This window comes from Dipodomys merriami, unplaced genomic scaffold, assembly GCF_024711535.1.
Source record: "Dipodomys merriami isolate MVZ:Mamm:240054 unplaced genomic scaffold, mDipMer1.0.p SCAF_1, whole genome shotgun sequence".
NCBI lineage: Eukaryota > Metazoa > Chordata > Mammalia > Rodentia > Heteromyidae > Dipodomys > Dipodomys merriami.
In genome coordinates, this window is record NW_027202270.1 from 142,874,722 (window position 1) to 142,900,230 (window position 25,509).

At 41.7% G+C, this 25,509-nt stretch overlaps 1 protein-coding gene across 4 annotated transcripts in view; it reads left to right on the forward strand.

Annotated features, from left to right (window-relative positions):
* Window positions 1-9,993: 9,993 nt before the first annotated feature.
* Window positions 9,994-25,509, forward strand: part of Dlgap5 (DLG associated protein 5) — a 44,474-nt gene continuing 28,958 nt past the window's right edge. For 3 of the 4 annotated variants that reach the window (XM_070032995.1, XM_070032998.1, XM_070033011.1), the window contains exons 1-9: window positions 9,994-10,106; window positions 14,353-14,588; window positions 15,679-15,872; window positions 16,451-16,513; window positions 19,182-19,266; window positions 19,359-19,481; window positions 21,232-21,302; window positions 23,743-24,056; window positions 25,365-25,489. In XM_070032995.1, the coding sequence (XP_069889096.1) occupies window positions 14,354-14,588; window positions 15,679-15,872; window positions 16,451-16,513; window positions 19,182-19,266; window positions 19,359-19,481; window positions 21,232-21,302; window positions 23,743-24,056; window positions 25,365-25,489 (1,210 nt within the window). In that variant the 5' untranslated portion in view covers window positions 9,994-10,106; window position 14,353. The remainder of the gene's footprint in view (window positions 10,107-14,352; window positions 14,589-15,678; window positions 15,873-16,450; window positions 16,514-19,181; window positions 19,267-19,358; window positions 19,482-21,231; window positions 21,303-23,742; window positions 24,057-25,364; window positions 25,490-25,509) is intronic. The other variant, XM_070033005.1, reaches the window with a different exon arrangement.

A 25,509-nucleotide genomic window follows, 5' to 3' on the forward strand; every position in this document is an offset into this window, starting at 1 on the left:
TCATGAAACTCTTATCTCCAATAAACCACCAGAAACCAGGAAGTGGAGCTGTAGCTCAAGTGGTAGAGTGCTAGCCTTGAGCTGAAGAGCTGAGGGACAATACCCAGGTCCAGAGTTCAAACCCCACGAGTGTCAAAAAAAAAAAAAAAAAAAAAGAGGTTCAAGCAACAGATTTCCAAAATGAAAAGTGGTAGTACAGATTCTGATTCAGTTGACAATTTAAACAGGTGGGCTGATATTTCTTTTCAAAAAAAGAGAGAGAGAGAGATTGACTTTCTTAAAACAAGACTTAATAGTATAGCTCAGTTATAGAGAACTTGCTTAGCATGCTAGTTCAAACCCCAGTAACATCACACATAAGACTGCATTAATTTGCCACCTATGTTTAAAGTAACAGCATCTTACTACTAAACTTTTAATTTTTTTTTCAGGGCTAGAGGACCAAATCCAGAGCCTCATGCACACTAGGCCGGTGTTCTACCTCTGAGCTATATCTCCAGCCTACTATTAATCATTTAAAACATAGAAAAGTCTTATTTTTTCTCCACATTAAGTAATAATTCAAACGTTGGTCTGTTCTTATTTACTTTTTCCCATGGTGAATAAGAAACTTTTCATTTAATACCATGACACATGCATTTTTCTATGTTGTTATTTGGCTTTTTAGTTAACATTTTTTGTGATTGATGCATAATATGGCTTACTATAAACCATTTCCCTATTGTTGACATTTAAATTGCTTCTGATTTTTCATTGTCAGGAAAGTGGCAAACATCTTTAGGCATACAATTTTCTGATAAATCATCAGATACGGCATTCTGGGGTCTGAATTTTTGTTTCTTGGCACATACTGCTATAGTTTCTGAGAAGGATATTATGTCATGAACTATTTAAAAATAGTTCAGCATACACATGCATTAAATGTCAATAATACACTCCTGAAAGTTTTATAGCATTCTTCCTTTCATTTATACATGTTAATTTTCTCTACAATACATAATAGTGTAATTATATATTTTTAAGTGACACTGTTACCTCTTTTCCACAGCCTCTTTCTTGACAGTTTTCTATTACAGGGTTTCTATAAGTACAGTAACTGGTGATCCATTTTCAGTACAGAGATCTATCCTGATTTTAAGTCATGATGAGTTTAGGCTAAAATGTATCATAATGCTGCACAGTTAAATTTTTTACAGAAAGAAATAATTCTGTAGACTTTTACTTGTTAACTTTGAAGTATTTCATTAAATGAAATTCCCCAGAAATCCAATAATTCCTTCGGTTCTAGGGGTTCAACTACATTCTCTATCACCTTCTAGCTGTATATTATTTGCTGGAAGTACTAGCACAATTTATGAATTGGTAAAAGGAAATAATTATTACCAGGCAATCATTGTTAGGACACATATTGTACAAAATCTTCATATAAGAAGAGTAATAATTTTTTTGTTTGTTTTTTGGGTCCGGTCATGGGGCCTGAACTCTGGCCTGGGCGCTGTCCCTCAGCTCTTCAGCTCAAGGCTAGCGCTCTACCACTTGAGCCACAGCACCACTTCCGGCTTTGTTTTTCTTTTTGCTTATATGGTGCTGAGGAATCGAACCCAGGGCCTCATGCATGCAAGGCAAGCGCTCTACCACTGAGCCACCTTCCCAGCCCCTGGAAGAGTAATTAATAATTTTTATTCCCAATTAAAAATTCTTTAACCACAAAAGCATTTCTTTTTCTAGTGCTGGGGCTTAAAGCCAGGACCCCATGCATTCTAGGTAAGCACTCTACCACTGAGCCATATTTCCAGTCCCAACAATAGCAACTTTTATTTATATAGAGCTTTAAAACTTCTCTGTATTTGGCATATGAGTTCAAGTGGTCAGATCTACTGTGGGTTCTCTGAACTTTGGGCTGGAAGACTAAAAACCAGTTTTCAAACTCAATAATACTTGATAAATTAAAATCAAGGAAATTGATACAGTTTGTGAATCTATTATTATTCAATAAATTCCAACATTTGGAAAGAATCTATGTTTCTGACATAACTTACTCATGACAGGCATTCTATAAAATGCTTAATAACTACTCAAAATTGTCAAGGATATCCAAAACAGAGTCTGAGAAACAGTCACAGTCTAAGAAGCCTAAGGCAATAAGACAACTAAATGTAATATGGGATCTTAGAGTGTTTAGCTTGGAATTATGTATCAGTATCATTTTATTAATTGTAACAGATATCTAGACAAAATGGAAAATTACATTTATTCTTAAAACAATCACCTATGAAATGAGAGAATAAATTTAAAATACACATAGCTGACAAAGGACCAGAATGGAACTCTGACAAATTAATACTAAAAAGAGAGCCAAACTTAAAAATGGTAACTTCCTTTTTTTTTTTTGTTGGTCATGGGGTCTGAACTCTGGGCCTGGGCACTATCCCTCAGCTCTTCAGCTCAAGGCTAGTGCTCTACCACTTGAGCCACAGCGCCACTTCCAGCTTTTTCTGCTGATGTGGTGCTGAGGAATCAAACCCAGGGCCTCATGTATGCAAGGCAAGCACTCTACTATGAGCCACCTTCCCAGCCCAGTAACTTCCATTAAAAATTTTTTTTATTTGTTTTTGTTTTTTGTCGGTCATGGGGCTTGAATTCTGGGCTTGGGCCCTGTCCTTGTGCTCTTCAGCTCAAGGCTAGTGCTCTACCGCTTGAGCCACAGCACTACTTCTGGTTTTCTAGCGGTTTATTGGAGATAAGAGTCTCACGAACTTTCCTGCCCGGGCTGGCTTGGTCCTCAGATCTCAGCCTCCTGAGTAGCTAGGATTACAGGTGTGAGCCACCAGCGCCCAGCTTTAAAAAAAAATTTTTTAAAGCTAGGGATGTAGCTCAGTGATGGGTAGACTGCTTGCCTAGCATGTGTGTGTTTAGCCCTGGGTTAGGTACCTACAACTGCAAAACTAAACAAAAAACAGACAAATCAATAAAAATGTGGGGAAAAAATCTTCACTATCATTCATCATTGTAAAGCTGCAAAATTAAAATACCATATCATTTCACATCCTCTAAAGATTAACATTATGCCAGATGCTGGTGGTTCATGTCTACAATCCTAGCTACTGACAAGGTTGAGATCTGAGGATGAAGGTTTGAAGCCACCCAAGGCAGGAAAGTCTTAGAGACTCTTATGTCCAATTAACCACCAAAATGACAGAAGTGGTGCTGTGGTTCAAATATGGAGTTCTGGCCTTGAACAAAAAAGCTCGGGGACAGCTCCCAGGCCCTGAGGACTAGCACACAAACTGTTATAAATATGCTTTCTAAGAACCATTGGAGTCACAGCAATAGACACAAAAATAAAGAATTGTCTCAGCAAGGCAAAATTTACTTCTGCACAGAAGAGTGTGCCATCAACCAAAAATCTGGCAAGCAAGCACACAGAGCAAGCAGACTGCTCAGGTATTTATCCCTAAGGCAGCAGCCCCTGCCCCTCTGCTCAGATTGGTTGAGTGCAGGTTCACAGTTGACTTGCAATTGTCTAGTGAATAGGGTAAAATGTATTTACATAAGGTGATTTTGAAATAAGTTTAACAATTCATAAGTACTCTCAAGATATACCCATAATCTCTGCTATTTCTTGAACAGTCTGGGGGCATATCATAATTCCATCTTGAAAAGAAACCATTTTAAGACAAAACCTTTCATTTTACAAATTCTTTCTTATCCCAGATCATTCCTTTTCCTTAACAAGAGCCAAGCCACAAAGCAGAAACATTTAAGTTATATACTTTGATAGAAAAGACAGTTTTCCTCACAACACACACATACACACACACAGATTAACATTGAAACAATTTAGACTGTTGAAAAGCATTTGGGGGCTGGGAAGATAGCTCAGTGGTAGAGCGCTTGCTTTGCATGCCTGAGGCACTGGGTTCGATTCCTCAGCACCACATAAGCAAAAAGAAAAAAGCCGGAAGTGGCGCTGTGGCTCAAGTGGTAGAAGTGCTAACCTTGAGCTGAAGAGCTGAGGGACAGCACCCAGGCCCAGAGTTCAGGCCCCATGACCGGACCCAAAAAAATTAAAATAAAATAAAAAAAAAAAGAAAAGCATTTGGAAATACTGGAGCTCACATATGGCTTTTGAAAACTGCTCAGCCATTTTTTTTTGGGGGGGGGGGGGGGTCAGGCTTGAACTCTGGGCCTGGCCACTGTCCCTCTGCTTTCAGCTCAAGGCTAGTGCTACCACTTGAGCCACAGTGCCACTTTGGTTTTCTGAGTGGTTTATTGAGATAAGAGTCTAACGGACTTTCCTGCCTGGGCTGGTTTTGAACCACGATCCTCAGATCTCAGCCTCCTAGTAGCTAAGATTACAGGCAGTTCGAGGTACCTAACCCAGGGCTAAACATACACTGCTGGGCAAGCAGTCTGCCTATGGCGCCCAGCTGCTCAGCCATTTCTTTCTTTTTTTTTTCTTTTGGTCGGTCGTGGGGCTTGAACTCTGAGCCTGAGCGCTGTCCCTCAGCTCTTCAGCTCAGGGCTAGCACTCTACCACTTGAGCTACAGCTCCACTTCCTGGTTTCTGGTGGTTTATTGGAGATAAGAGTTTCATGACTTTCTTGCCCAGGCTGGCTTTGAACCGTGATCCTCAGATCTCAGCCTCCTGAGTAGCTAGGATTACAGGCGTGAGTCACTGGCACCCGGCTCTGATCAGCCATGTCTTAAAAAGACATTTCACACCAAGACTTTTTTCTCCAAGAGAGAGAAAAAAAAAAATATATATATATATATATATCTTCTACAACTGCATAGCAACTTTGTTTATAAGAACTCAAATTTGGAAATAGGCTGGGCATGGTGTTTCATGCCTGTAATCTCACCTATTTTTGAGAGATACAGGATTACAGTTTATGGCCAGCCTACACAAAAATGTTATTGAGACCCCCATCTCAAAGAACAGGCCAAATGTGAAGACTCACTTTGTAATCTCAGCTACAACAGAAGCAGAGATAGGAAAAATCACTGTCTTGAGGCCAATCCAGAGCAGAATTGGGAGACCCTATCTGAAAAGCAATGAAAGAACAAAAAAGCTGGAGATGTGGCTCAAGTGTTGGATGTTAGCAGCAAAAAAAATCCTCTGTTTAAGAAAAAAAGAAAAATCTATCAACAGATGAATTAAAAAAAAATAAACACAGCTAGTTCGGGGGCTCACGCCTGTAATCCTACCTACTCAGGAGGCTGAGATCTGAGGATCTTAGTGTAAAGCCAGCCCAAGCCGGAAAGTCCAAGAGACTCTTATCTCCAATTAACCACCAGAAAACCGGAAGTGGCACTGTGGCTCAAGTAGTAGAGCACTAGCCTTGAGCTGAAGAGCTGCAGGACAGTGCCCAGGCCCAGAGTTCAATCCCCAAAAACAAAAACAAAAACAGAGGAGTAGAATAGTTACGAATTAAAACCACTAAAACTACTGTCTGCTGGTTTATACAGGAGTCTAGATGAATCCTGGTCCTGAAAACCTGCTGAGATAAGATAGACCCCAGAGAAACTATCCCCTTCAATTTTATGATAGATCAGAGGAGTGGTTCCCTAGAAGAGAGGAAAGGAATGGAGGAAACTCTTCCTGGATGATGGCAATGTTCTACATTGAGAGTGGATGACAGTTACACAGCTGTTTACATTGATCAAAACTCATCTAAATGTCCACTTAAAAACCCAGTGGCGGGCTTGGAAAGTGGCTCAGTGGTAGAGTGCTTGCCTTGCAATGCATGAGGCCCTGGGTTCGATTCCTCAGCACCACATAAGCAAAAAAAAAAAAAAAGCCGGAAGTGGCACTGTGGCTCAAGTGGTAGAGCGCTAGCCTTGAGCTGAAGAGCTGAGGGACAGCGCCCAGGTCCCACAACCGGACCCCCCCCCCCAAAAAAAAAAAAAAAAACAGTGGCACACTCCTGTAATCCTAGCTACTCAATCTAAGGATCCAGTTCAAAGCCAGCCCAGGCAGGAAAGTCTGTGAGACTCATCTCCAATTAACCACCAGAAAACCACAAGTGACACTGTGGCTTAAGTGGTAGAGCACTCACCTTAAGCTGAAGAGCTCAGGGACAGCACTCAGGCCCCGAATTGAAGACCCACAGACCAACAAGACAAAAACAACAACAACAACAACAAACCAACAAAAAACAAAACCAAAAACTCCTATAAGCTGGGCACTGGTGGCTCACACTAGCTACTCAGGAAGCTGAGATCTGAGGACCGCAGTTCAAAGCCAGCCCAGCCAGGAAAGTCCCCCTGAGACTCTTATCTCCAATTAACTACTCAAAAAACTGGAAGTGCTCTCTAGCCATAAAAGAAATGCTGGCGGGGATGTGGCCAAAAGGGAACCCTACTGCATTGTTGATAGGAGTATAAACTTGTTCAACCACTTTGGAAGCAGTATGGAGGTTCCTCAAAAGACTACACATAGAGCTCTCCTATGACCCAACAATCCCACTTTTGAGCATTTACCATTATGATCACAAACAAGGCCACACCAGTACCAGCACAACTGTTTATTGTAGCATTATTCACCATAGTTAAGATATGGAACCAACCTAGATATACCTCAGTAGATCAAGAAAATGTGGTACACACACACACACACACACACACACACACACACACAAAATGTGGTACACACACACACACACACACACACACACACACTGGAATTTTATGCCTCCGTCAGAAATAATGACACCACCCCCATTTGTTAGGAAATGGAAAGACTTGGAAACAATATATTAAGTGAAGTAAGCCAGGCCCAAAGAAACATAGGTTCCATGGTTTCCCTTATTTGCAATAACTAGTATACATCTAGGACAAGCAGAAAAGATAAAAAGCCATGCACATATGACCATATAAGAAGATGCTAAGTAAAATGAACCCCAAGATAAGAACACAAGAGGTTTTATCTTTCTTGCTGTTGTTTTTAATGTACTTATAATGTCTATGTGATAATTTTTGTTTCTTTTTTATGTTCTTCCCCTATGGTATAACCTGTTTTCACTGTATTTGATTCCTGTGCCCTGCATCTTGTATATACATTTTTCTGATTTGGAGAGGGGAAGGGAAACAACAAAATGCTGAAATAAGGAAACAGGTTGACCCATTGTTAACAATGAGATGTACAAGACACTATGTTGAAAACAAACTTTATAACTTGGGAGGGGGAAGAGAAGGAGCTGGGGAGGTAGGAGGGAAGGGATGGTAGGGGAAAAACAAAGGAGGAGGTAACTGCTCAATAGGAACCATACTCATGACCTTAATCATGTAACTGTAACCTATCTTTACAGTATTTTTATGATAAAAAATATTTAAAAAATAAACCAGCTGGTGCTGGGAAGGTGGCTCAGTGGTAGAGCGCGTGCTTTGCATGCTTGAGGCCCTGGGTTCGATTCCTCAGCACAACATGAGCAAAAAGAAAAAAGCTGGAAGTGGTGCTGTGGCTCAAGTGGTATAGTGCTAGCCTTGAGCTAAAGAGCTGAGGGACAGCGCCCAGGCCCAGAGTTCAGGGCCCATAACTGGACCCAAAAAAAAAAGAAAGAAAAAGAAAAAGAAATAAATAAACCAGAACTGGAGCTGGGGCTCAACTGGTAGAGTGCTAGCCTAGGGCACAAAGAGGCTCAGGGACAGCACCCAGGGGCTGAGTTCAAGCCCCACAATTGACAACAAAACAAAAAAACTCTTATGTTTTACCTAAACAAAAATCGTGTGTAAAGAAAAACAAAAGGTAGTCAAGGTTGAAAACACTACATAAAACCAGGAGGCATTTTGTGTGGTAAGCCTTTTTTTTTTTTTTTTTGTCGGTCGTGGGGCTTGAACTCTGGGCTTGGGCGCCGTTCCTCTGTTCTTCAGCTCAAGGTGAGCACTCTACCGCTTTAGCCACAGCGCCACTTCCAGTTTTCTGGTGGTTTATTGGAGATAAGAGTCAGGGACTTTCCTGCCCGGGCTGGCTTTGAACCACAATCCTCAGATCTCGCCTCCTGAGTAGCTAGGATTATAAGTGTGAACCACCGGTGTCCGGGTTAAGCCTTTTTTTTTGAAATGTGAAACATAGCATAATGGCTGAGGCCAGTAATTACAGCTACTAAGGAGGCAGACATCAAGAGGATTATGGAGGTCACTAGGACAGAGGAGCAAGAAGACATCTCAATCAATAAGCAGCCAGGAAGAGAAGCTTAGATAGGAGAGTTGAGAGCTAAGGCCCACCTCAGACCAAAAATACAAAAAAACAAAAACAAAAACCCTAAAACCAAAAAACAAACCCCCCCAAAACCAACCAACTCATGAATTTCAGCAATAGTCTGCCTAGCAAAGCCAAGTCCCAGAGTCCAAAGCCACTTGATCAAAATAAGAAAAAGGAGTTAGGGGCTGGGGGTTTAGCCCAGAGCAAGGCCCTGGGTTTGGTTCTCAGCCCTGGAAAAAAGAAAAAAGAAAAAGGAGTTAAAAAGTTAAAAACAATGCTGGTCGTTAGTGGCTCACGCCTGTAATCCTAACTACTCAGGAGGCTGAGATTTGAGGATTACGGTTCAAAGCTAGCCCAAGCAGGAAAGTCTGTGAGACTCTTATCTCCAATAAACCACTCAGAAAACCAGAAGTGACGGTCAGATAAGTTGATGTAGGTGAAATGAACCCCAAGATAAGGATTCAACTGTTTTTTTCTTTCTTGCGATTGTTTCTAACATATTTATAAGATTATTTCTTTGTTGCTTTGTATGTCCCTCCCCCATGGTATAACCCCTGCTTTCACTGTATTTGATGTTGGTATAATTTGTGAAGGGACAGGGGAAAAAAATTGTTTAAATAGGGATACAGGTGGCCCATTGCAACAATGAGATGTACAAGACATTATGTGGAAAACGAACTTTACAGCTTGGGGAGGGGGGCAGAGATGGGAAGGGGAAACAAAGGAGGAGGTAACAATGCTAGATAAGAAATATACTCATACCTTAACCATGTAATTGTAACCCCTCTGTACGGTATTTTCACAATAATAAATAAATAAACCAGAAGTGGCTCAAGTGGTAGAGCACTTGCCTTGAGCCGAAGAGCTGAGGGCCAGCGCCCAGGCCCAGAGTTCAGGTCCTATGACCGACAAAAAAAAAAAGAAAGAAAGAAAAAGAAAGCAAAACAATAAATGCTGCTGGATTTCCATGCCCAAACTGGACGTTAAAAAGCCTTGAGAGGGATTGGGAATGTGGCTTAGTGGTAGAGCGCTTGCCTTGCATGCATGAAACCCTGGGTTCGATTCATCAATACCACATAAACAGAAAAAGCCAGAAGTAGCACTGTGGCTCAAATGGTAGCCTGGAGCAAAAGAAGCCCAGGGACAGTGCCCAGGCCCTGAGTTCAAGTCCCAGGACTGTCTCCTACCCCCCTCCACCTCCCCCCCCCCCAAAAAAAAGCCCCGAGAGCCTGGTGCCAGTGGCTCACACGTATGAATCCTAACTACGCAGGCTGAGGTCTGAAGATCGCAGTTCAAAGCCAGCCTAGTCAGAAAAGGCTGTGAGCGTCTCTCCGCTAATTAACTATCAAAAGGCCGGAAATGGAGCTGTGGTTCAAGGAGTAGAATGCCAGCTTTGAGCACAATAGCTCAGGGACAGACTCCAGACCCTGAGTTCAAACCCCAGGACCCGTACAAAACAAACAAAAATCCCTGCGAAGTGGATCCCAAAAGCGGATGAAGCTCCAGGGAAGCAGCGCAAGCTGACGTGAGACACAATGCCCGGGTCTGGACCCAGCAGGCTGTCCACGACAACTGGGCTCGGCGCGACCCTTCTTCCGTGGCGATCCCGCCTCTTTTCCCCGTCACACGCATCCTCTGAACTGTCGCGTGGCCTTTCAATCAATTCAAACATCGCGCCGAGGGAACCTATCGCATGTCTCGCCGAGAGGAAGGGGCGGGAGCTCCCCCCCCCCGGAAGTATTGGTTAAAGGCCCTCCAATCAGAAGCCCGGGCCGGAAGTTTGAATTTTGCGCGGTGTTGGCTGGTAGGCGTTTCTGCGTCGGAGCACACGGAGTTTGTCCCGACCCCGAGGATTCTGCCAGGGTTTATTTAGCTGAGGTTTCACCGAGCTGTGCGTCAGGTAAGCTGCGGTCGGGAGGTGGGGGAGGACGCTGGCCCGCGCTGGGTGGGCGTCTAGCGGTGTGAGGACCGGGCTGCGAGCCGGTTCTACCTCAGGCCTCTGCGGGAGCGGGTGGCCCGCGGCCCGTGACCGCCACCCCCCTCCCCCCGGGAAGTCGTCGCTCTGTGCCACGGTCTGGTTTGGGCTTTGCGGGGCCCGGTGCTCCGCGGGATGAGACGTTTGGCATCCCCCCCCCCCCCGCCCTCATTCTGTTCCAGCAGCTCCTCCCAGATCCGGTGAGTCCGGAGGATTCTGACTGACTTCCCAGACAATCAGCCAAAGAAGGCGTTTGTGTGTGTGAACGCAGTCAGGATGCCTGGTCTGGGGTCCACCTTGCACCCGTGCTGATGCAGGCAGTTAATGGACCTCTAACTGGATACTACATATGAACTGTCCTTTATGGCTAGTGTGATCATTAAAAATACATTTACTATTTGATCAAGCCTAGCCCTAGTCCCTCAGGGGACTGACTGCTGAGGATCACGGTTCGAAGCCAGCCCGGGCGGAAAAGTCCATGAGACTATCGCCAATGGAAAACCAGAAGTGGAGCTATGGCTCAAATGATAGAGCGCCAGCCTTGAACAACAACAAAAACAACCTAAGGGACAGCGCACACACCCGCCCACCATGATATGTGTGTGTGTGTAATGTATATTATATGTGCATATATATGTATACATATATGTGATCTGTATGCTCCTTTTCCTCCCATTCGATGAGAGAGGAAAGTCCTTCATGAAATGAATGCCCATTGCCACTTCTCCCCGAGCTTTTTAGGGAGATGGTATAGCATCCGGATCAGATGGACCTTTTATTTTGTTAAGACAGTGCTAAGTAGCCCAGGCTGGCCTTGTGCTCTTGATCCGCCTTCATGAACTGGAGTGCTGGGATACAGGCATGTGCCACCTCGCCCACTCCAATTTTTCCTTAGAGCTTTTTTGGTGGATTTTTCAAGTTCGTGTTGAAGAGTATTGTATGACTGGGACATTGTAAACTATTTGGTATTTGTCACTGAATTTTTGCCACACAATTCCTAAAATCCTAGACTCTTAAGTAATACCTTCTATAAGCTAATGAATTAACTTACTCAGAGAGCTGGCTTCTAGGTGGGAGTTGTTCACTGGAAAGGTCAAAATTGCTTTAGAGGGTATTTCAACTCCAACCTTAGCCTCCTGAGAAGAGAGAGGTTGGAGACTGAGTTGATCAATTTTGGTCTAAAGTTGACCATAATTTAATCAGTTATGACTGCTACTGCTCACCCCCCCCCCAAAGGAAAAGGAAAAAGTTTAGAGAGCTTTTAGATAGAAACACATGGAGGTTTACAGAGAGTTTTTCCAAATAGCGTTTGCAAGAAAGACTTGTGCTACTTCCCACATATCTTACCCTATGCATTTCTTTATCTATATCCTTTTTAATGTCCTCTCTAATAAACCAGAAGACATGAGGAGGAAAGCATTTCCCTGGGTTTGGAGGTCTTTGGTAAATTAGTAAATTTAGTAAAAACCTGAGGAGGAGGGTTTGTAAGTAGCACAAGCAAACAACCTGCACCTTTGGGCCAGGTCAGTCTGATTGATGAGTAAGCCCTTTACCTGTAGGATCTTGGTGCTGGGAAGGTAGATCAGTGGTAGAGTGCTTGCCTTGCATGCATGAGGCCCTGGGTTTGATTCCTCAGCACCACATAAGCAAAAAGAAAAAAGCCGGAAGTGGCGCTGTGGCTCAAGTGGTAGAGTGTTAGCTTTGAGCTGAAGAGCTGAGGGACAGCGCCCAGGCCCAGAATTCAGGCCCCACGACCGGACCTCCCCCCCCCCAAAAAAAAAAATACCTGTAGGATCTGATGCCAAGGTAGAATCAGAATTAGATTGAAATAGAAGCCATACAGCTGGTGTCTACTGTAAAACTACTTGCTTGGCTCTTGTCACCAGGTGTTAAGAGTATAATGATAGAAGCTGTTTTTATTCCAACACAGTACCTATAACTTTTAACCTCCTGATCATAGCACCTGTATGACTTTTTCTTTCTTTCTTCCCTTCCCTCCCTTCCCCTCCCCTCCTCCCCCTCCCCTCCCCCTCCCCTCCCCCCCTCCCCTCCCTTCCTCTCCCCTCCCTCCCCTCCCTTCCCCTCCCCTCCCCTTCCCTTCCCTTCCTTTCCTTTCCTTTTTGTGCCTGTACTGGGGCTTGAACTCAGGGCCTAGGCACTGTCCTTTAGCTTTTTTTGCTCAAGGTTGAGGTCCACGGTTCTAATTCCAACTTTAGCAGTTAATTGGAGATGAGTCTATCACAGACTTTGCTTCCTTGGTTGGTTTCCTTCTTTTCTTTCTTTTTTTTTTTTTTGTCCAGTCATGGGGTTGAACTTAGAGTCTGGGCACTGTCCCTGAGCTTCTTTGGTCAAGGCTAGCACTCTACCACTTGAACCACAGGGCCACTTCCAGCTTTTTTTTGAGGGGGGTGTTGGTCATGGGTCTTCAGCTCTGGGCCTGGGCTTTAGCTCTTCAGCTCAAGGCTAGCCACAGCGCCACTTCCGATTTTCTGAGTGGTTTACTGGAGATAAGAATCTCATGGACTTTCTTTCCCTAGCTGGCTTTGAATGGAGATCCTAAGATCTCAGCTTCCGGAGTAACTAAGATTATAGGAGTGAGCCACCAGCGCCAGGCACTTCCAGCTTTTTCTGTGTATGTGGTACTGAGGAATTGAACTCAGGGCTTCATGCATGTGAGGCAAGCATTCTACCACTAAACCACATTCCCTTGGTTGATTTCAAACCACAATCCTCAGATCTGTCTCCTGAGTTATCTAAGATTACTGTACAGGTATGAGCCATCATCACTTGGCTATCTACAGGGCTTTTATTCTGGATAACAAGACCTGTTTCTCTACTTTGACTTATTCTCCTCAACTGGATATACTGTTAGACCTCATGACATTGTCTTTGTTGTCCTTGTAAACTACCAGGCTTTTGCATGAGCAAAACTAATAGGGCATTTTGGTAAGCATATCTCTAAGGATTTCCTTGAAAACCTTTTTTTCAATCTTGTATATCCAACTACTTGTTTTTGTTTTATCCCTGCATGTCTAATGTGTGTTTTGCTGGTTTGGGTTTTTTATTTAATTTTTAATTTTTATTTTTAGATAGAGTTGTAGTCCAGGTTGACCTTGAATTTTGAATCCTCCTGCCTCAGGCTCAATGCTGGGATTATAGGTGTAGGCTTGTGCCACCTTGCTTAACCCACCATCCCTCCCTTTTTACCCTCCCTACTTCCCTCCCTTTCTTTTTCTCTCCTTTTTTCCTTCCTTCCTCTCTTCCTTTCTTTCTCTCTGCCTTTTTCCTTCCTTCCTCTCTCCCTTCCTTTCTCCCTTTTATCCTTCCTTTCTCCCTTTCTTTCCCTTCCTCCCTCTCTCCCTCCCTCCCCCTCTCTTTCTCTTTCTTTTTCTTTCTTTCTTTCTTTCTTTCTTTCTTTCTTTCTTTCTTTCTTTCTTTCTTTCTTTCTTTCTTTCTTTCTCTTCCTCTTTCTCTTTCTCTCTCTCTCTCTTCTCCTCTATCTCTCTTTCTCTTTCTCTCCCTTCTTTCTCTCTCTGTCTCTCATTCTTTTCTTTCTTGTTGGTCTTAGGACTTGAACTCAAGTCTTGGGTGCTGTCTTTGAGCTTTTATTTTTTTCCCATCAAGGCTAGTGCTCAACCACAGCTCCCTTTTCAGTTCTTTTGGTGCTTAATTGGAGATAAGATCTCATACTTTCTTGCCTGGTTTGGCTTTGAACCTCAATCCTCAGATCTCAGCCTCCATATGAGCCACCAGTGCCTGACAGCTGTTCCATTTTTTGGAATGAATAGAACTAATAGACTATTCATCACCAGAGGAAGGCTAAAGAAACTGTTCTATATACTATCCTTTACTTATTTTCACCATATCTTTCCCTGGTGTTCTCTATGATAATTTGAGTATGTTCTTGACTATGGTTTTCCTGGACTGAACCTCATCTATTAAATAAATTCCGATTTAGAACCCCAACAGGTGGTTGAGTCTGCCCTTTGATAACCTTTTTTCCATTCTCCATTGTCACATGTTTATTTTATGATACATTTTAATATTTTTATTTCAGTGGACTCTGAGGTGGGATATGAAATGCACTGGAATATGATAAAAACTGGAATCTTAGTTTTCTAAAGAAGATGAAAATCCATTTAAGTTGGTTTGTATTTCTCTTCCCTGTCAGGATGTCTTCATCACGTTTTGCCAGTCGTCACAGAAAGGATTTAAGTACTGATATGATTAGAACTAAAATTGCTCATAGAAAATCACTATCCCAGAAAGAAAACAGATATAAAGAATATGAACGAAATAGACACTTTGGTTTGAAGGATGTCAACATTCCAACCTTGGGAGGTAGAGTTCTTGTTAACATAGATGAGACTGCTCAAGACCTTATTCCAGAGACCAGTATCAAGACAAGTAAGTAATGATCTATTGTAATTTTAAATGTTTTAAAAGAATTGGTTTAAAGCCTGTGTCTTAAAAGAAAAAACTAACCAAAAGAATGGAGTTAGGAAATATCACTCTAAATAATTATGTTTTCTACAACTAAGCTGTTAACTTAATGTTAAGGCTGAATGTATCACTAGCTAGGTGAAAACTATTCACTTACCAAATATATATACAGCAATGTATTATCTAGATTGCCTATGAGGAACCTAGTACTTTCTAGAACTTGGGTAAATCTGGAGAAGGTAAATTGATAAGAAGCATAAAAATAGGCTGACCAAAGAAGCTGTGAAATACAAATACTTTGCCAATGGAAGTATGACTTAGACTGCAGAATTCATTTGGACATGCTTAGGGGTTTGCTCAAATGATTTGGGTCCATTCAGAAGAAAAGACCCAAATAAAGAAATAAGAACCAAAATAAGAGAAAAGAACCTGATGCTAATGATGTGTGCCCATAATCCTAGCTACTTGGGAGGCTCTTCTTTGTTACACAGATCAGCCTTAATCAGTGTGAAAGAGAACAACAAAAGGGCATATTTCAGAATGAGACTCATTAAAGGCCAGTATCTAGGCTTGGTAACTATACAAGTTAGTTGAAAAGTGAGATTAAAACATGCCAAAGTATAGCAAACATTTAGTAAGTATTTCTGCAAGTGAAGCGTAGAGGAAGAGACATTTTAAAAAGACTAGTGGTTCAAATATCTTGTGAACTTTTGTTTAGTATTGAAGAATTAGCAAAGTTATTAGAATTATTTTGAAGTAGAACACAATAATTTTTTTATGCTTTCTGTACTTTTTTTTTTTTCCAGTCTTGGGGCTTGAACTTGGGGCCTCAGCACTGTCCCTGAGTTTCCCTTTACTCAAGACTGGGACTCTGCCACTTGAGTCACAGTGCTACTTCTGGCTTTTTCTGTTTATGTGGTATTGAGGAATGGAACCCAGGGCTTCATGCATACTAGGCAAGCATTCTACCACTAAGCCACATTCCTAGCCCTGCTGTACTTTTTCATCTGAAATGTTTTATATACTGTGTTTGATTTTAATTTTTCCTGTTTAGGATCAATGAAAGCTGTCCAAAGTGATGAACGAAGACAAATGCTCCAGAAGTACAAAGAAGAAAAACAACTTAAAAAACTGAAAGAACAAAGAGAAAAGGCTAAACAAGGAGTATTTAAAGTAGGTCTTTATAGACCTGATACTCCTTGCTTTCTTTTAACAAACCAGAATGCTCTGAAAGCTGAGGGGAAAAAGGTAAATTTGTGAATTTGTAATCTGAAATAAACTTGTTTTTTTAACTAGAATGTTCTTTATGAAATGAAGTGACTAACACCTTTCTTCTTAGTCCTTCATTGATAGAAATTTAAATTAACAGGTATATTTATGCTATAAATCAGTAAAGATAAAATTTAGTTTTAAATCGGGAATTTCCTGCCTTCCTTTCCTTTCTCTCTCTCTGTCTCTGTCTCTGTCTCTCTCACCTCTCTTTCTTTCTCTCTCTCTGTCTTTCTCTCTTGCTGGTCCTGGGGCTTGAACTCTAGTTGTGGGCTCTATCCATGAGCTTCTTTTGCTCAAGGCTAGCATTCTACCACTTGAGCCACAGTACCACTTCTGGCTTCTGAGTAGTTTACTGGAGATAAAGAGTCTTGCAGACTTTTCTGCCAGGGTTGGCTTCCAAATTCTAGTCTCAGATCTCAGCCTTCTGACTAGTCAGCATTACAACACATAAGCCACCAGCATCTGGCTTGGGAATTTCGTTTCCTAATGAGACATTGAAATAAACTTGTACCAGTTCATTTTGTTTAACTTGGTGTTCTTATGTCTGTTTATAGGCTATTCCATCTAATGTCCGGATTACAAGATCAAAGGCCAAAGACCAAATGGGACAGACTAAGGTGTAGTTGATACTAAATGATTGTTACTAAAATGACAGATGTTCTGTGTTGAGTAGTTTATGCCTATAATCTCAGCTACTTAGGAGGAGGTCTGGAAGGTGATGTTTAAGCCAGCAGAGACCCCCAACAACAAACAAATTGGGTATGGTAGTAGTGCTAGTAATTCCAGCTACTAGGTGGGAGGATATAGGTCTTCAGCAACCAGAGCAAAGATGAGATGCCTTATCTGAAAAATAAAGTTCTTACTATTTTATGGATTTTTTTTGTACTGGGGTTTGAACTCAGGGCTTCATGATTGCTGGGCAGGTACTCTGCTGTGGCTTGAGCCATGCCTCTAGCTGGATGTAGATTTTTATTTGGGCCATCAGTAAGAGCCTTTCCGAGATAGTAGTTTTTGGGGTTAAGTCTTTAACGAAGTGAATAAATGAACTATGAAGAAGAGTTCTATTTAGGATATACTTCAAAAGTTTTTTATATATGTATGTGTATGTGCATATAAGTGCATGTATGCCAGTACTGGGACTTAAACTCAGGGAGTTGCTCTATAGATTGGCTTTTTCCCTCACAGTTACTCATTAATAGGAGATGTCTCATAGACTTTTCTGTCCCAGCTGGCTTTGAACTTCAGTCCTCAGATTTTAGCCTCCTGAGTAGCTAGGATTACAAGTGTGAGCCATAGGATCCCTTAATATGCCTGAAGTTTTTAAGAACCAATAGAAAACTATAGTCACTTTTTTTTTCTTTTTTAAAAAAAATGATGTTACTGAGAGTTGAACTCTGTTCCTCTTATCCTGTCACTTGCCCCCAGCTGATGCTGTATCTACCATTTGAGCTATGGCTTTTCCTGGCCAGCTAAATTTTATGTGCTGGTCCTGAGGCTTGAACTTAAGGCCTAGGTGGTTGTCCTTGAGCTTTTTTGCTTAAGACTGGTGCTCTTCCCTTGGAGTGGCAGCTCTTCTGGCTTTTTGGTGATTAATTGGAGATAAGAGTCTCTTAGACTAGCCGGGCGCTGGTGGCTCACGCCTATAATCCTAGCTACTCAGGAGGCTGAGATCTGAGGATCTCGGTTCAAAGCCAGCCCGGGCAGGAGAGACCGTGAGACTCCTATCTCTAATAAACCACCAGAAAACCGGATGTGGCGCTGTAGCTCAAGTGGTAGAGCGCTTGCCTTGAGCTGAAGAGCTGAGGGACAGCGCCCAGGTCCAGAGTTCAAGCCCCACGACCGACAAAAAAAAAAAAAAAGAGTCTCTTAGACTTTCTTGTCCTGACTGGCTTTGAACTGAGATTCTCAGATCTCAGCTTCCTGAGTAGCTAGGATTACAAGTTCCCAACTAGTCAGCTGTTTCTTTCTTTTGGTTTTGTTTTTTTTTTTGTTTGTTTTTCTGTCAGTCATAGGACTCATAGAGCACTGTCTGAGCTCTTTCACTCAAGGCTAGTGCTCAACAACCACAGTACCACTTCTGGCTTTCTAGTAGTTAATTGGAGATAAGAGTTTCACGAACTTTCCTGCACAGGCTGGCTTTGAACCATATCCTCAAATCTCAGCCTCTTGAATAGCTAGGATTACAGGCATGAGCCACCAGCGCCCGGGCTAGTCAGCCTATTTTTAATAGGCATGGTGGCTAATGTCTATAATTCCAGCTACTAGAGTGACAGAAATGGGAGATTACTAGAGCTTATGAATTTGTGATCATTCTAGAGAGAGCAACATATTCAGCATAATTTTTGTCAAAAAAAAAGAAAGATTAGTATTTTGTAAATTCTAGGACTAAAAAAGATATAAAGAAATTTATATAAAACAGAAAACTTACCTTAGCTATGGTAAATAATGCTGCAATAAACAGAGTCATGCTGGTAGCTTTAGTGTGGCCTTTGATGCCCCTCAGTAGATGAATGGATCAAGAAAATGTGGTATATATACACAATGTAATCCTATGCCTCCATCAGAAAGAATGACATTGCCCCATTTGTTAGAAATGGAAAGACTTGGAAAAAATTATATTAAGTGAAGTAAGCCAGGCCCAAAGAAACTTAGGTCCCATGGTTTCCCTTATTTGCAATAACTAGTATATGTCTGAGTCAAGCAGAAATGGTCAGATAAGTTGATGTTAGGGAAATGAACCCTAAGATATGTATTCAAATGATTGTTTCTAACACATTTATAAGATGATTTCTTTGTTGCTTTGTATGTCCCTCCCCCATGGTATAACCCCTGCTTTCACTGTATTTGATGTTGGTATAATTTGTGGAGGGGAAGGGAAAAACAAATCGTTTAAATAGGGATACAGGTGGATCCATTGCAACAATGAGATGTACAAGTCGTTATGTGGAAAAACGAACTTTACAACTTTGGTAGGGGGGGAGGAATGGGTGAGGGGAGGATGGAAAGGGGAAACAAAGGAGGAGGTTACAATGCTTGAAAAGAAATGTACTCATTATCTTGCCCATGTAATTGTAATCCCTCTGTACAGTATTTTCACAAAAAAAAAAATTTTAAATTAAAAAAAAAACCAAAACGGAAAACTTTTCATTTTGTTTGCATTAGCAAATTTGTTTTTTATGAGGAATTTACAATGACCACGATTCCGTTTAGCTATCATTTTACAGTTTAAAATGTGATTTCAGTCATTATGTAGTTAAATCACATAGTACCTGATCTCTTAAACAGATTAGTAATGGAAGTGATGCTGTACCAATCCGACCTGGTCAGAGACAGAGTTCTGAAAAGATAGCGTTGGACAAACAGAAAAAAGGTAGGAGTGTTAGCACTTATTATAACAAACTCTGAAGCTACTACAGTAATAGTTTATGAATAACCAACAGCACTTGATTATTTTTCATATAGTTGTACAGCCCACCGTGTCTGTGCCAATGAGAGTGACTCGATCAGCTACTCAGGTGACAAAGCAGATTGCCAAAACAGTCTCATCTACCATAACAAGAAAGCCTATCACAAGAGCTGCCAACGGTAAGAACCATTTCCTGATCCAGTGACTGAACTGGGGTGTTTGGGTCTTGGAGGTTTTTTAATATACTTTCACTTTTTGGTGTGGAACTGTGGATTGAAATAAGGGCTGTGTGATTGTTGGGCTAGTCCTTTACCACTTGAGCTATATGCATGTATGTATGTATGTCAGAATGTCAGTCGTGGGGCTTGAACTCAGGTCCTGGGCACTGTCCCTGAGCTTTCTCACTCAAGGATAGCACTCTGCCATTTTAAGGCACAGTGCTACTTCGGTTTTCTGGCAGTTAATTGGAGATAGGAATCTCATGGACTTTGCTGCCTGGACTGGCTTTGAACCAATCCTCAAATCTCATCTTCCTGGGTAGGATTACAGACATGAGCCACCAGCGCCTGGCCCTTTAGTTTTAGAATCAGCATGTGCTTTGTAGTAGGAAAGAAGGAAATTGGTGGGCTAGGAAGGTGGCACAGTTGTAGATGCTTGCCTTGCATGCACGAGACCCTGGGTTCGATTCCTCAGCACCACATAAGCAGAAAAAAGCTAGAAATGACACCAGGGCTCAAGTGATTGAGTGCCTTGAGCTGAAGAGCTGAAGGACAGAGCCAAGGCCCAGAGTTCAGGCCCCATAACCAACAAACAAAAGAAGAAGTACTTGGGAGTTTTTAGTCCTAAAGGTAGGTGCTGAGCTCTGACTTTCAATTTCACGCTGGGTGCTGGAATGTTGAAGCACCTACACTAGGGCAAGTAATGCTTCAAAGTGAAAAATTAAAGGCCCAATAAATCCCAGTTCATCCATTTAGTCACTAAGAACAGAATTGTTTTTTGTTTTTTGTTTTTTTTTGTCGGTTGTCGGGCTGGAACTCTGGGCCTGGGCACTGTCCCTCAGCTCTTCAGCTCAAGGCTAGTACTCTACCACTTGAGCCACAGCGCCACTTCCGGCTTTTTTCTTTTTGCTTATGTGGTGCTGAGGAATCAAACCCAGGGCCTCATGCATGCAAGGCAAGCGTTCTACCACTGAGCCACCTTCCCAGCCCAAGACTCTTTTTTTTTTTTTTTATTGATGGAATAACAAGGCTTTAATGGCTGTTTTTCTTATAGTGATATGAACATATAACACTCTTAGTTGAGTAGGATAATCCAAAAAAGTAACAGTTCTGCCATATTGCAAAGGTAAATTCTTTCATTTGGCTTCCCATCCCCCACCCAGCAGCTTTCAGATTAGAATGGGAAGACATAGAAATCCATACTTTGTATCAGAAACAAGGAAGTTACTGCATAGTTTGCAGAAAATGAACTTTAAAATTTCACATTCCAAAATCATATATGCCTATTAATAGGATCTTCAATTAACTTAATACTTGAGACCTTTGTTTGGGGTCTTCAAGAAGTATGGCTCAGAGTTGAAGTCTGTCACTACAACAAGTGAAGTGATCTTGAGTCTGAAATAAATCCCATAGCTCATGGCCCAGTCAAAGAGCAGCATTTTCTGTCCAGTTGAAATGGACTTTTTTTTTTTGGCGGGGGGGCAGTCCTGGGGCTTTAACTCAGAGCCTGGGAACTAACTGTCCCTGAGCTGCTTTTGCTCAAGGTTAACACTCTACTACTTGAGCCACAGTGCCACTTACGGCTTTTTCTGTTTATGTGGTACTGAGGAATCGAACCCAGGACTTTTTTATGAATACCAGGCAAGCACTCTACCCCTAAGCCACTTTCCCAGCTCCATGAAATAAGTATCTTATTTCATTTTTATTTTAGTTAATGAACCAGAAAGAAAGGCACCAAATAAAGGGAGACCTGCCAGAAAGATAGAAACAAAACCTGACAAGGTAAGAGTACAAACCTCTGTTTATTTTTAGGTCCTTTGAAGTCTCATTACTACTTTCATACAGAACTACTTAAAGTTAATCCACATGTGTATTAAACGTCATTGAACCATAAGTAAGTATCATGAGGATTTGTTGTTAACATTTTTTTTTCAGGTGTCTTTCAGGTTTTTTTGTGTTTTTTTTGTTTTTGTTTTTGTTTTTGTTTTTTTTGTTGGTCATGGGGCGTGAACTTTAGGCCTGAGTGCTATCCCTGAGCTCTTCAGCTTAAGGATAGCACTCTACCACTTGAGCCACAGTGCCACTTACAGTTTTCTGGTGGTTTATTGGAGATAAAAGTCTCATGGATTTCCTGCCTGGGCTGGCTTTGAACTGAAATCCTCAGATCTCGGCCTCCTGAGTAGCTAAGATTATAGGTGTGAGCTACTGGCACTCGGCCAGTGTGAACAAAAGGATTGAGAAAAATTGCTAGGCATCAGTGGCTCATGCCTGTAATCCTAACTTCTCAGGAGTCTGGGAGGCTCAAATCTGAGGATCATGGTTCAAAGCCAGCCTGGGCAGGAAAGTCCGTGAGACTCTTATCTCCAGTAAACCACCAGAAAACCAGAAGTGGCACTGTGGCTCAAATGGTAGAGTGCTAGCCTTGAGCTGAAGAGTTTAGGGATAGCACCCAGGCCCAGAGTTCAAGCCCTGTGACTGACAAAAGAAAAAAATATTGAGAAAAATAATAAAAACATGACTGAGGGCAAAGCCATTTGGTGAGAAATAGCTAGGATGGAGTAGGGTGAAATTTTATCTGGGTTCAGGTAAATCTGGGTTAGAATATTGTCTCTGCTCCCAGTTAGCTGCTTAACTTTGGGCAAGTTACAGTTATGGGGGTGTTTTTGTTTATTTGGTTGGTTGGTTTGCTTTCCCATCTTCAATATAGAACACCTGCATATTTGCAGGTTTCTGACAACATCTAGAAGAGCATTTAATAAAGTCCTTGAAAGAGTCACTGTTTGGAGGTATATATTTAAAGAAATGCTGAGCTGGGTGCTGGTGACTCACTCCTGTAATCGTAGCAACTCAGGAGGCTGAGATCTGAGGACTGCAGTTAGCTGCAGTTCGAAGCCAGCTGGGGTAGGAAAATTTGTGAGACTTTTATCACCAGAAAACCACCAGCACTATGGCTTAAAGTAGTAGAGTGCTAGCCTTGAGAAAAACCTCAGGAACAGCACCAAAGGGAAAAAAAAAGATATATCCTGTAAAGTAAGAAACCTGGTAAGATTCTTACTAAAAACCTAATATAGCTCCACTAAGGAAGACAGGTTATTTGGGTTTTTATTGGGAGGGTTGGGAGTGGTGTTTGTGTGTGCATGTACACACCAGTACTAGAGCTTGAACTCAGGCTTTCACTTGCTAGCTTGGCTGGGGCTGTACCACTTGATTCATGCCTCCAGCTGACTTTATTGCTGGTTATTTTGGAGTTTCACTGACTTTTCCATCTTGGCTGGTTTCAAACAGATTTTTTTTTTCTGGGTCTCAGCCTTGTGACTAGCTAGAATTAAATATATGAGGCTCAGACACTTGGCCTCTCCATGTAATTTAAGTAAAACATAGTTTGTGAATTTGCCTCATCTCCTACTTCTTCCTCTATTCTCTTTTTTTAACATACCAGCTCTTGAACTCAGAGCCTACGTACTTTCCCTGAGACTTTTTGCTCAGGAGTAGTGTTCCACTGCTTGAGCCATAGCTCCAGTTTGGGCTCTTAGATGATTAATTGGAGATAGTTTCCTTCCTGGGTTGGCTTTGAATCATGATCCAAATCTTAGCTTCCTGGATAGCTAGGATTATAGGCAGTTTCTCTACCATTGCTATACCTTCTAAGATCGAGTTTTGGTCATTTTTTTTCTTTAGTCTTTAGTTTTATTTAATAGTTGTTGTTGTCGTCGTCGTTATCATCGTCGTTGTCATCGTCATTGTTGTTGTTGTCCTGGGGATTGAAACCAGGACATGCTAGGCAAGCAGCCTTCCATTTAAGCCACATTTGTCAGCCAAGGTATGTTTGTTAGTTGAGTAAATGTTTTCATGTATTTTAGTTTGTTTTAAGGTGTAATTTATTCCTTTGACAAGGATTGAATCTTTTTCTAGATTAGCAGTGGTTTTAATAGCTTGCCCTCTTGATTACATGTATAATTTAATTGTATTTGGTTTTTATGTCTCAAATTATGTAGTTGGAAGGTACAGCTGAATTTGTCATACTTTCGAGCATATGAAAAAAATGGCTGAGCTAGGCATGATATAATTCCAGCATTAGAGAGGCTAAGGCAGGAGAATTGTGAGTTTGAGGCCAGCCTGTAGTGCATTCAAGGTGAAACAGTGCTACATTGTGAGATCCTGGCAAAATTAAATACATCCCTAGAACAGAAATTCTTACTCTATTCTCTTTACTTATTTCTAGGTTGTTTCTTTTAAGCTTGATAGTAAAGAAAATACTTCAGATTCACAAATCAATGCAACAAATGTAATGGATCCAGATGGAGGCTTACCAGAAATGGAAAACTTACCTAAGATAGATGGAGTATTACCAGAAATGGAAAATTTGCCTAAGACATATCCAGCAAAAACAAGAGGAAAGAATTCCTTTGCACCTCAGGATTTTGTGTTTCAGCCTCTAGATGGTCTGAAGACCTATCAAGTAACTCCCTTGACTCCCAGAAGTGCCAGTGCATTCTTGACACCTAGTTATACCTGGGACCCTTTAAAACCGGAAGGGTAAGAATATGATCTTGAAAAGCCACCACACATAATCCCTCTTACCTGTATAAGAGAGGGGTCAACAAATGCTTTTCTTTCTTTTTTTTTGCCAGTCCTGGGACTTGAACGTGGGGCCTGGGCCCTGTCCCTGAGCCTCTTTTTCTCAGGGTTAGCACTCTACCACTTGAGCCACAGTGCCACTTTTGTTTATGAGGTATTGAGGAATCGAACCCAGAGCTAGGCAAGTACTCTACCATTAAGCTACATTTCCAGCCCTGTTTGTTTTTTCCTCCAGCATTGCTGGGGATTGAGCCAAGGGTCTTGCACATGTAGGTAAACAGCCTACGACTAAGTATTCCTCCATAACCCCAAAGTTGTAACTTTTTAGAAGACATGATGCTCAAATAGGGCTTTTCTTTATCTTTGTTTTTCTTTTTGAGAATTATTTTTGTGCTAGTCTGGGGGCTTGAACTCAGAGCCTGGGTACTGTTCCTGAGCTTTTTTGCTCAAGGCTAGCATTCTACCACTTGAACCATAGCTCCAATTCCAGCTTTTGGGGGGGTTAACTGGAAATAGTTTCACAGACTTTCTTGCCTGGGCTACTTCAAACCATGATCCTCAGATTTTATCCTCTGAGTAGGATTATAGGCATGAGCCACCAGTGCCTAACCTGTGAGGTTGTTCTTTTGTTTTTTGTTTTCCAACACACATCTAGCAACGTGCAAGGTGTGTAAGAGAGTCAGAAGACAGGGTAACTTTGCAAAGATTAGGACTAGTTGGAAGCAAATACAGTAGAAACTACTCAATATCATCTAAGAGTGCTAGTGCTATGTTCCATTAAGAGATTTTGGAATTTCAAAACAGTAAGTGTTGATGGCCCATTGGTTTTTAGATTATTACCTTGCAAAATAAAACAGAGAGAGGGAAGGAAGGAAGGAAGGAAGGAAGGAAGGAAGGAAGGAAGGAAGGAAGGAAGGAAGGAAGGAAGGAAGGAAGGAAGGAAGGAAGGAAGGAATGGAAGGAAGGAAGGAAGGAAGGAAGGGGAAAGGAAGGGAGGGAGGGAGGAAAGGAGGAAGGGAAGAGAAAGAAGGAAGGAAAAGAGAAGGAAGAAAGACATAATAGCTTATGCTCAAAATTTTCAGTATTTGGGAGAGGCAAGAAGATTGGGAGTTCAAGACCAGCCTGGGCTACATAGTAAGACCCTTTCTCAGAAACACCAAAACAAACAAACAAAACTGGAAACATTTGTTTTATCTTAGATTTTTGAAATCTCCCAGATATGTGGAGTGCATGTTTAATGAAATGCATTTTTGCTATTGTATTTAGTGATAAGACGCAAGCAAGAGAAGAAATCTTGGCCCAACAATGTATCACTAACTCTACCAAGACAGTACAGCAAGATTTGAAGAAATTGCAATGTCCTTTGAGTTCTCTACCTGTTAGTGAAGAAGGTACAGTATTTTAATTCAGT